Consider the following 12207-nt stretch of genomic DNA (forward strand, 5'->3'; position numbering starts at 1 on the left):
GTGAACAGACTTCCCTGCCCTTTGTGAGAGGGTCAACAGTTTGCATTAAAAGCCTCTCCTCCCACCCCCATTGTAGTTTACTGTATGTCAATTAAGCCTCAACACAGCTGTTTTTTAAAAAAAATGAAAAAAGTCTGTTCCCTTTACTCTACCTTTTACTTTGCTCTGTACATTTACAGCTCCTATATCACTGGAGTCTTTTACAATAACATAGACTTTGTGTATTCCTGAGTAATAAGTAAATATATAAGCATAAGAATCTGAAAAAGAATCTCCCCACGCAATAGTTCTAGGCCCACATTCCTCATACTCTACTGAGCCCCAGCTCCCTCCTAAGTTCCCCTGTCCACTGACGAGGCATTGAGTAGGCAGCAGAGGTGGGAAGGAATGATGTGAAGTGGACAAGGGACAAACAGGACAGAGGGAATGGGGCCCATTATAATTGAAGAATTTAGAGTCTGATTTTTCTCATTCTGCCACACTTCCCAGGGAACCCCAAAGCAGATGACTCTGGCCTTAAGAATTGGATTAGGAATATTCTAGAGGCGGATAATGTTAGTCTCTTGTCCAGCTGGCAAGAGAAGGGAGCCCATTAAAATGAAAGAAAAACCAGACTCTGGGTCAAAATATCTAAGTTCTGGTCTTGGCTCTGCCCATAGCTATGTAAGTGTGAGAAATTCACTGTGCTTTTCGAGATTTCTGATTCCCTTCTTGCAAAATGTGTAGGTTGGAGAAGATGGATTTTGAGGGCCCTTTCAGCATTATAACTCCACTTCTAGTCTTGAGGCATACACAAATCACAGCAGAAACTTTATTAGAAATATCAAATACATCCACAGAAACTCTCTGTTCCTCAGATCTCCACCTGTTCCTCAACCTGCTGATGATGTCAAAAGAGGGGTCCAGTGACCGGGACCAGAAGCACCTCCTCAACGGACAAGCAGCAGCAGCAGCAGCTCTAACCTCCAAGGTGAAGTGGGAGGCCACATGGCTGCATTTTCAACCTTTCGGGGAGTGAGAGTCTTGAACGGACATACTTCCTTCAGCCACATGGGGCCTACTGTGTAGACCCCAGACATCAGCCTGCAACCAGTTATGGATGTACAGCCTTTGATCTCCAAAGGTGTGTTGAGGCCTCCTATGGAACAAGAAAGATGGGGAGACACATAGATATTTTAGGAAATCAGAGAGGAATCCCATCTTCCCTATTCCTGGGACCCTGAGTGACAGAATATTTTGGGCTACACTCAGATGTCTCATTTTTTGGCCTCTGAAACCATCAGATATTCAATTTACCTCCAGTGACCTGAAGTTTTCCTTGATAGCATCGATTTGTACCATTGGGACAGGGAAGAGAAGGAGCATTCAAACAGGTCCCCAAAGCCACACAGGTTGGGCAGAAGAGGGTTGCTGACTCGCTGGAAGCTGAAGGGGGAAAGAGAGGGACAATTAAGAGTGAGTCCTGCCTCTAGTGTTGTCTCGCCTTGCTGCTTTCACTTCCTTGAGTCTTCCCTGCTGGTGCCACTCTAATCAAGGCCTATTACTACAACCCCCCCACCGTCTCCAGCTGAACCCAACATGACTTCCAAAGTCTGTGATTGGGTGTGGAGCTACAGAAATGAAAAGGACACAGTTCCTGCCATCTAGGGTCATTGTCTTGATGGAGACAGACATGTAAGTAATTAACTACAATACAACTCAGTAGGCATGGTGTCCAAGGTGTAGGGGCAAAGAAATGGCGGAGTACCTAACTACCTAAAATAACTCAGTTAAGTATTTTCACACAGCTGACACTTGAGTTGAGATGGAGGATGAACAGAGGTTAGCTATGTGAAAATGGGGGTTGGGTGAGGGTAGCAAAAGAAACAACAAGGACAAAGGCCTGGCGGTGGGAGCCAACTTGATGGATTGATTGGGGAATTGTGAGAAATTGCATTGTTGATATTCATCTGGTGGGCACAGGTAGGGCTGGACTGTTTTTTATAGCCAGCATCCATTCTGACTGGTTAAATATTTTGAATACTAGCCCAGCTAGAACACAATAAATGAGAGTGGGAAGAGAAGGCAAAGAGCTGAGAAGATAGACAGGGCCAAATTACTATAGGCCTTGGGGACAAATGGGGGAACTGGGCTGGGGTCATGCAGCAATGGAGAAGCAATAGCTGTTAGTTTGCTGGTGCCACTGCCCTGCTCAGAAACCTCTACTGCTTAATAAACACAAAACCCAATTTACACTCCAGCCTTTACTGATTTCCCTCTGCTCAGAGCAGTTTATGGAACTCAAGGTGACAATTTAGAAGAAGAAAGACGGGCAAAAAGGTCTGAAGTCCTTTTGTCTGTGGCCCACTTGGACCTAAGCCAAGTAAGAACACAAAGAAAGAAGACCTACCATTTTTCAGGGGTGCAGAGAGTTCCTCTTAGCACCCGTCTCTCCCCTCCCAAGGTACCTGGGGTCTCTTCTGGACTCCATATCTCATATAAGTCCTTTCTGTTGTTGCAAAGGGGCTCCTCACAGTAGTTACTGTAGGAGACCACGAATATGCCAGGGGGTGGAGCGTGCTGGACAAACAGTATTTCTGGTGTCCCCTCCGAGCTGCAGCCCTTAGTGGCCAAAATTACCGTGTTGATCCCTGCAGTGAGATAAAAGGGAAGGAAAGTGGGTGGGGGGCCTAAAGTTTGACCTGGGCAAGGGGGAAACAGCATTAATATGGACATAATCACCTCCCCACCTCAAACCCAACTGCCTGTTTCGCATTTACCTGATTTAATCATTAGCACGGTTTCCTGGCACAATGCCCCATTGTCACAAGTCTCAACTTTCTCTGTGGTCCAGTTAAAGGTGTCTCTTGGATCCTCTTCTATACCCTTGAATGTAGCCTTTTGACATTTCAAATTTTGTACTAAGGGGGAGAACGTGAGATAAAGATAAGAATTTGCCCTTCTCTGTGGGCCCCAAAATCACTGCTTTCTCACTAGCAATCTATCCTCTGTGACCCAGCTGCCTCCCCCAACTGCCCCAGTACATACGGGTCAAGGTCGGAGCTCCTAGGAGAAAGAGGAGCAGCAAACCCTGGTTATAACAGGTCCCCATGGCTTCTTTTAGAGACGTTTGGAAGAACTGATCAGGATCTGCGATTTGATGGAGAAGAAACTTTTCAACCAGATGGAATGACGTTAAATCTAGGTTCTGGCAAGTACTGACTTCAGGACAGAGCTTATGGGCATGTAAAACGATGACGTCTAAAGTCAATCTGTCCCTGTCTAGCTTGTGAGTTCAAGCAAGTTAACTAGTTAACAAGCCTCAGTTTCCTCAGCTGTAATTCTCATACACAGCCACCTAGACCAAGGGGTTCAACGGCCCAGTGCCCTGCAACCTCGGGATCCGTAAGTCTGGCCCAAAGGCTCCCTCTCCCTCAGACTCAGGCGTCCAGGTTCAAACCTATGCTCTTTTGAGGCCCAAGTATCTCAGTCCCCAGCCCCCAACTTCATCAGAACCTGGGATTCTGAAATCCCACGCCTGTCCTGCCTAGGGTTCCAGTCACCTTTTCTGGCAGGACACATGATTCTGGGCACCCAGCCTCTCCGTCTCTCAGACCCGCGAGTGCAAGGCCCCAGCCCCCCGCCTCCCCCTCAGATCCAGGAGTCCTAGTCCCCAGCCTTCTTTTTCCTCAGGACCCAAGAATCTGAGTCCCCAGGGCCCTTTTTCCCTTTAAGGGACCAAAATCCTTCCTGGCTTTCAGATGATCTCACAAGAATCTCACGGTGCTGAAGGAACGGCCTCGAACGCCCCACTCGCCCAACCTGTCCTTCACCTACAGTCTCCTCAAGGCACGGGAGGCGGGGCCTATTTACCGGACAGATCATTCGAAGCCCCATTGGTCGACTCGAAAGCATCTGATGAGCTCATTGGATGAGCCTGGAGGAACGCCACACCGCATTGGCCCGGGAGAGGCCTATTCCTGGCAATCTTGGAAGGTACGCAGGCGCGGAATGTCAAGTGTCCGGTAAACTGGGGGGCCGAGAACCCGGTTGTCTTTGCAGCACGAGGCATGAGGTGCGGGGCAGGCAGTGTGTCCGCAAATGACCTGATTTAATTGGGCTATGGCATCTCAACTTCTCCAGCCACACGAGGAGGTCACACCCTTGGCCTTCATCCTCTGAACGTTTCTCCCTGCCTAATTGCGTCTCGCACTTCCAGCCTGGCCCCTGCCCCAGCCCCGACCCAGTGGCCATAGCCACTGGGAGGCAACTTGGCCTCCTTGCCCTTCACTTGCAGTGGTTTCTGCTTAGCCCGGGCCTCATCCTCTGAACACATCATGGCACCAGCCCCTCCGTGGTCTTCTGGAAGACTAAAGGAAGGAAATGCCGGCCTCAGCATTACTTTAAGTAACCTGAATGACAGATTGCCGCCTTATCTAACACACGTGCAGGTGTCAGTACCATGAACAAGATATGTCATTCAGATTTCTTGTTCGTGGCTGAAAATCCTATTTTATATATATACGTACATACATATATATACATTCACACACACATACACATATACATACATATGTATACATATATATGCTTTCTAGATGTAACGTGAAGTAAAAATGCTCTTTGTGTTCTTTCAGACTTAGTACTGTTTTTGTGAGTTCTACGGCATAAAGGAATATATATTTTTAATAGAGAAAATGCCACAATAAGAATGGTGTTGGTACCAGAAATTGACACAACATTGTAAATTGACTATACTTAAATTTAAAAAAAAGTTAAAAAGAAAAAGAAGGGAATAAAAGAATCCATGTTCTAAAATTATTTTTAAAAAAGAGTGATGCTGGTAAAACTCTAAATTTTATGTAAAAAATATTTAAGAACTTTCAACTGGGGGCTGTTAATATTAAGAATATAATTATTAATATTATTATTAACATAAATAGTCACAGTTAATATATATGCTAAGAGGTAGTTCTAGTCCCAAAGACCCTGCTGTCCCTCAGGACCCGGGGCTCGGAGCCACCCTTCTTTTCAGGACTCAGGCCTCCAGCTCTCACTTCCCATGATGTGTAATAGTATGTGGTTTTCCTGGGTCATTGTGTAACTATAAGTGTGGGGCAAGGTCTCAGTTCTTGGCTACAATTGCCAATGCAGGACCAGTGGGTTAGGGGGAACTGGAGGGCAGAGAGGGTGGTTGGAAGCTACATATTCACCCGCTTCGAGTTCCAGTGTCTTGTTTCAGGCTCCTCGTCCTTTCCCATCTCCCTGACTAGCACTTGCCCTGCCTCTTCAGTCCTAACCCCACAACTGGCTTCAAGCACCTGTAGTGAAGTTCATCTTATTTTTTTTAATTTTTTTTATTGAAGTACAGTCAATTACAATGTGTCAATCTCTGATGTACAGCACAATGTCCCAGTCATGCACATACATATGTATATTCGTTTTCGTATTTTTTTTCCATTAAAGGTTATTGCAAGATATTGAACATAGTTCCCCGTGCTATACAAGAGAAACTTTTTTTAAAATCTATTTTTATATATAGCAGCTAACACTTGTAAATCTCAAACTCCCAAATTTATCCCCTTCCACCCCCTTTCCCTGGTAACCATGAGATTGTTTACTAAGTCTGCAAGTCTGTGTCTGTTTTGTAGATGAGTTCATAGTGTCTTTTTTTTCTTTTAGATTCCCCATATGAGTGATACAACATGGTATTTTTCTTTCTCTTTCTGGCTTACTTAGAATGATGATCTCTTGGTCCATCCCTGTTGCTGCAAATGGCATTATTTTATTATTTTTATGGCAGAGTAGTATTCCATTGTAGAAATATACAACTTCTTTATCCAGTCATCTGTCAATGGACATTTAGCTTAAATAGACTCTTGGCTTGTTAATTAGTTTGCTGGGGCTGCTGCACAGACTGAGAGGCCAGAAGTCCAAAATCAAAGTATCAGCAGGGTTGGTTCCTCCTGAGGGCTGTGAGGGAAGCGTATGTTCCAGGCCTTTCTCTATGGCTTGTAGCTTGCTGTCTTCTCCTTGTGTCTTCATACCATCTTTCCTCTATGCGTGTTTCTGTGTCCAGTTTTTCCCTTAGTATAAAATACCTGTTATATTGGATTAGGGTCTGCTGTAACGACCTCACTAAAACTTCATTATGTCTGTGAAGATCCTATTTCTAAATAAGGTCACTTTCTGGGGTATTGGGGTTTAGGACTTCAACATACGAATTCAGGGGCAATTCCCCCCATAAGAGCATGTTAGAGAGACTTGTGTGCAGATGAAGCAATGAGTACAGAACAGCGAGTGCTGCAGGGGCTTCCTGCTACCATTTTGTGAAGTCTTCTGCATTAGTGTCATTCCCGATGGAGACTTTGCTTCCCATGGTGGCTACCTTGATGGCTGGTGTTGGGAGGGTATGAAGATGTAAGATTGAGGGGGTGTCCCCGGAGCGAGTCAAGGGCTCGGAGGCTGACTCGGGGATTGAGAATAGGCCAGAGTGGTGAGCTGAATTCAGGGTACCCTGTTAACACAAGGTGTATATAGTGCATCCCACTGGGTGAGTGTGCGGAGGGAACACCCCTTTCTACCAAAGCCTACTCACCTGACTCTGTTATGAGAAGAGTAAGAATCAGATCTGATTCTTCGGCGATGGGGAGAGGCAGCCAAGGGATATTTTCTGCCTTCAGGCTTACCCTGTCTTTGACATTTTTGAATGATTCCATGTCAAAGAATATGGGAAGAAATTGCCCCCATTCTCAGCCCATGTCTGTCCCTCCAGGTCCCAGGCTTGGGAAGATGATTACATTCTTGAGTCATACTCCAGGCGACCTGGCCACAGAATCCCTCAATCTCAGATTTAGAAAGAACCTTGAAAGTGTAAGCCCCCCTTCTTCACCAAATTTCTGTTTTTTTTTCTAATTGAAGCATAGTTAATTTACAATGTTATGTTCATTTCTGGTGTACAACATAATGATTCATTTATATATATCTGTATGAGTGTGTCTCTGTGTGTATCCTTTTTATATTCTTTTTCATTATAGGCCATTACAAGGTATTGAATATAGTTCCCAGTGCTATGTAGTAGGACCTTGTTGTTTATCTATTTTATAATTAGTAGTGTGTATCTGCAAATCCTGAAATGCCAGTTTATCCCTCTATCCCCTCTTTACCCCCTGGTAACCATAAGTTTGTTTTTTATATCAGTGAGTCTGTTTCTGTTTTGTAAATAAGTTCATTTGTGTCATTTTTCTAGATTCCACACATAAATGATAACATATGGTATTTTTCCTTCTCTTTCTGGCTTAATTCACTTAGTACAACAATCTCCAGGTCCATCCATTTAGCTGCAAATGGCATTATTTTATCTTTTTTATGGCTGAGTAGTATTCCACTGTGTATATGTGTGTGTGTGTGTGTACACCACGACTTCTTTATCCAGTCATCTGTTGATGGACATTTAGGTTGCTTCCATGTCTTGGCTATTGTATATAGTGCTGCTGTGACCATTGGGGTGCATGTTTCATTTCGAATTAGAGTTCCCTCTGGATATATGCCCAGGAGTAGGGTTGCTGGATCATATGATAAGTCTGTTTTTAATTTTTAAAGGAATCTCCATACTGTTTTCCATATTGGCTGCACCAAACTACATTCCCTCCAACAGTGTAGGAGGGTTCCCTTTTCTCTACACCCTCTCCAGCATTTATTGTTTGTGGACTTTTTAATGATGGCTATTCTGACTAGTGTGAGATGATACCTCATTGTAGTTTTGATTTGCATTTCTCTGATAATTAGCGATATTGAGCATTTTTTCATGTGCCTATTTGTCATTTGTATGTCTTCATTAGAGAAATGTCTATTTAGGTCTTCTGCCCATTTTTGGATTGGATTGTTTGTTTTTTTGTTCTTGGGTTGAATGAACTGTTCGTGTATTCTAGAAATTAAGCCCTTGTCAGTGGCATCATTTGCAAATATATTCTCCCATTCTGTAGGTTGTCTTTTGGATTTGTGTATGGTTTCCTTTGCTGTGCAAAAGATTATAAGTTTAATTTATGTCCCATATGTTTATTTTTGCTTTTATTTCTATTGCCTGGATAGACTGCCCTAGGAGAACATTGCTACTATTTATATGAGAGTATGTTTTGCCTATGTTCTCTTCTAGGAGGTTTATGGTGTCTTGTCTCATGTGTAAGTCTTTAAGCCAGTTTGAGTTTATTTTTGTGTATGATGTGTTCTAATTTCATTGACTTACATGTTAAATCAGAGCTTTTATTTCTCCCTTCTGGGAAACAGTTGCTAAACATTTACCAGCACATCACGGGTGTGCCTGGCTTTGTGTTCAAGTGTGGATTTATGTAGAAGGGAGCTCTCTCCTCCTGTTTCAGTATTGAGTCTTCTCATACCAATCATATAGGAATGAAGTGTGTGTCACCCCCTAGATGTAGAGCATTTGTGCAGTGCACACCGTGACCTAGATTCACAATGGTCCTGACTCCTTGTTATCTGTTGTCACAACAAATGATATGTATAAAATACATAATTACTCCCAACTCCTGCACCATCCTTTGTGGTTTCCCTGGATCCAAACTTGCCAACTGTAAACAGCAGTTCCTTTAACAGATTCTACTCAAGTTACCCAGTTTGGGTGTGCCATTCATTTCCTGCTGGACACCTGACCAATTCAATAATTAGGATCAGAAGTGGCACCCAGAAACAAACCAACAAAATTGTATTCTGGGATCACGTCTCCATCACATAGGAGAAGCATAGGGGAAGCATGCAATAATTTCACAGTTGCTCAAATTAGCACTGGTCATAGCAGTGAAAGAAGTGTAGGTGAAGCAAGGTTTGGGGAGTTGAAGAGGGTGTGGCACTTTGTCACTGTGGCAACAGTGGTGCCTAGGTTGATTGTGGAGCCAGCTGGTTTCTTCGGATGACCCTAAAGAGCAAACATGGGGAAAAGGAGCAACTGAAAGATGAGGCTGTCCAAATGGAAACTTGATGGACAATCAGAAAGCTTCCTTGGCAGAGCATCCCTTGTCTCCTGTAGTCACAGAGCAGATAGGGCTGAGGACCAAGCCCAAAGCCTGAGGGAAGTGGTTACAGAGTTGCACTGCCAGGTAAATGTTCAACCCTGCCAGTGTGTGCTAAGGGAAAGGCGCTGGTGGGGAAGGGAGTGTGACCCTCAGACATGGGACAGAGTCCCCATAGGCAAATGCTTGTCCTCCAGACCCACAAGAGTGAGTTTCCAACATAGTCTAGAGAAGCACAGGGCTTGGTCTGTCATAAGCATGCCACACACTGAGAGCATTACAGGACATCACCCGAATTCACTGGCAGGAGTCCCGGAGCATGTGCATGAACAGATTCTATGCCATTTATTCACTGATTGCCTCTCAACTCCACTCTTTACTGCCCTGCTGAATCTTGCAAGCATTTTTCGTCTCCCTGGCACAATGCTAGGCTTTGCCAGTAGAGGGTGCTAGAGGGACACTGCAGAAGGAAGCGCTTGTCTTGCAGCCATGGGTATAGAGATCGCTCCCTAGATCTGCTGTCCTCTTTACCCCTTAGTAACCAATCCCTTCTTAATCCTAATCCTCTGTTACTAGTTAATGATTCTTTATATTGAACTTTCCCTGTTAAAATTAGTTCGTGATTTCTGACTCCTGCCTGGACCCTGACTGATACAGATTCTAAGGATGTGAGACCAAATGGGACCAAGAGGAAGGCTTCATGGGGCCAAATTCTTTTACATGGGTTATAGGATTGAAGGTATTGGTTCACGTATCCAGGAAATATTACTAGTCAGCTAGGTTAATGAGTTAATATCTGGACTCAATGCTACAACTTCTCTGGCATATCGGAGAGAAATAGAGTCCCAAGTTTGGGGACCCGGGAAAGCTGGAATGAGTTTGTCATGAGCAGCCTCCTCAGTCACATCCTTATCCTATCCCCTGGGGAGGCATTAAGAACAGAGGAGGGGACATCAAGAGCTTGGTGGTGGCTCACCTCTGAGGTAGAAGTTGCTTATGGGAATTGCTGGAAAAAGAGGATTGGGAGTGGCCAAGTGGTGACACTGGGTATGCAGAGACAACATGGCCCCAATCACTGGAACAAGCCACAGAGCAAAAATGTCATCAGAGTGTTTTGAGAGGCAGGGATCTGTGGGGAAGCTAAATGACCAAGGGGTCCCTAAAAGTGCAGGAAATTTTCTAGCTCTGATGGAAACATGGGTCACCATGATGAGGATTTGTGACTTCTTTTTGTTTTTAATGGAGGTACTGGGGATTGAACCCAGGACCTTGTGTATGGTAAGTATGTGATCTACCACTGAGCTAGTTCCCAGACCAAGCTAGTTCATAGACCTTGAACCCCATGAATGAAAGGAGAAGCTGGGTCTGTTTGAGAAGGACCCTGTAATGCAACCATGGGTGTAGACAGTGAATCTTCCCTTACACCAGAAAGACTGGGGGTCATTTATCTGGAAGAGCTGAGCACTGGTTAAAGGGAAATAAGTGCTCAGACCCTGGGAGTATTATTTGGATGATGGCTTTGGGTGGATGCTTATTGCCGCAGTGAGCAAGGTCCTGGTGTAGAAGGAATTTTGGCTCAAGTCTCCTTCCCAATGGGTCTCATAGGACCACAGACTCATCCTGTTATTTATGTCATCCCAGAATGTATAATAGGAATAGGTAACTGGTACACCCTCCCCCCTCGTAGGTTCCCTGACCCATGGAGTGAGGGTTATTATGGTAGGAGAGACCAAATGGTGTTTCTCATCTGGTTTCTGGGTTTGGTTTTTTTTTTTTTTTTTTTTGAGGGAGTGCAGGTAATTAGGTTTATTAATCCCCACAAAGCACCATCAAATGAGATGTGCCTATATTCAGGCTCCCGAGAAGCACTGAGAGATGTCCTCAGGTCCACTACTGCATGGACCTATGGTGAGCCACTTGGTCAAGTACTTGGAAAGAATTAAAGCAAAAAATGAAGACAGAGAAGATATGAGAATGGTCCTCTGCAGATGGGCACAGACTGTGAAGATGTTCACATCACACAGGAATGCCCACCAGCACTCATTCCCTGAGCAGGAAGCTCTTGGTACCCAGTGGACGGTGTCAGACAGCTTCTTTCCTATCGGTGCTTGCTCACTGAGCCCATGTGTAAAATGGTCATGTGGGTGGTGGAGACACCACCCTGTGTCAACAAATGGGCTCACTCTCCCCAAGGTGACCGGCCTGCTGACTGTGCTCAGTGCCCAAACCAACAAAGGCAGAGGCCAACCCTAAGCCTGGAAATACCCCATGCTTGAGGGGACTGAGCTTTTCCCGCACAGGGATAAATACATCCTGCAGGGTCTGGTTTGCCTGCCTTGTACTCAATGCTTCTGTCGACACTGTCATTTGGGATCTTAGAAGATGTCTGTTCTGTTGCTGTAGTATCCCATGAAGTATTGCTTCCAACTAGGAGACATATTTTAAGGCAAAAGAAGTGAGGCAATGAACTCACACCCATGGAGCTCACTGATCTTCCAAGGTGCCCCACTACACAGAGACAGTTGGCTTTTCGGAAGGGTGGAGTGGCCATGATTGCTTATGAGGGCACCAGGAGAGAGACAGTACCCTGCCACCCAGAAGGAGATGCTGTATGACTCGAACCAGTGGCCAGTCTATCATGCCGTCTCTCCCATAGCCAGAATGCAAGGGGAGGGTAAGGGAGTGTCCCCTCCCACTAGTATACCTAACAACCCATTTAAAGAATTTTTGCTTCTGGTCTCTGTACTTTGGGCTTGGTGTGGGTGAGGAACCCTATCATGGCTCTAATCAATTGGAAGCCAGGACTGCCCCCTTGCCATTTTGTGCTCCTCGTGCTGCTGAAACAGTGGACAAAGAAGAGGGCCACTCTGCTGATCGCCAGAGGGTATCTGACTACCAGAGAGAGGTTGGCTTGCTGAGTCAAGGAGGACTATGAAAGCCAGGGGACACGTTGGGGGTAATATTTCCTATGACCATGGCCCTGTTCAGCAGAAAGTGGCCAACAGCCAATAAGGACAAGATCATCAAACACTCACTTCCCATAAGAATGAAAATTTGCATCACACAATTGTCCAGAGAAGGTGTTGGCAGCTGGTAAGAAAACATAGAATGGGTGGTAGAAGATGGCAGCTCTGATTACCACCAGTTATACACTTTGCAGCTTTGGTTGATGTTTTTTCCCCATCTTCCTCTCACTGTGGTA

General features: G+C 45.0%; 2 protein-coding genes across 2 annotated transcripts in view; one reads left to right on the forward strand and one right to left on the reverse strand.

The window, feature by feature from the left end:
* The first annotated feature begins 874 nt into the window (after positions 1 to 874).
* LOC102516314 (carcinoembryonic antigen-related cell adhesion molecule 6-like) overlaps positions 875 to 12207 on the forward strand; it is a 41357-nt gene continuing 30024 nt past the window's right edge. The window contains 2 exon segments of the mRNA XM_014550920.2: positions 875 to 970; positions 3104 to 3975. Of these exon segments, the coding sequence (XP_014406406.2) occupies positions 3911 to 3975 (65 nt within the window). The 5' untranslated portion in view covers positions 875 to 970; positions 3104 to 3910.
* Positions 909 to 3812, reverse strand: TEX101 (testis expressed 101). Its single transcript, XM_032485905.1, has 6 exons — positions 3751 to 3812; positions 3028 to 3129; positions 2760 to 2900; positions 2448 to 2630; positions 1297 to 1425; positions 909 to 1138 (listed from the first exon to the last, which is right to left on the reverse strand). Exons 2-6 carry the CDS (start codon positions 3089 to 3091, stop codon positions 930 to 932), a joined length of 726 nt encoding a protein of 241 aa, XP_032341796.1. The 5' UTR covers positions 3092 to 3129; positions 3751 to 3812; the 3' UTR covers positions 909 to 929.

This window comes from Camelus ferus, chromosome 9, assembly GCF_009834535.1.
Source record: "Camelus ferus isolate YT-003-E chromosome 9, BCGSAC_Cfer_1.0, whole genome shotgun sequence".
Classification (NCBI taxonomy): domain Eukaryota; kingdom Metazoa; phylum Chordata; class Mammalia; order Artiodactyla; family Camelidae; genus Camelus; species Camelus ferus.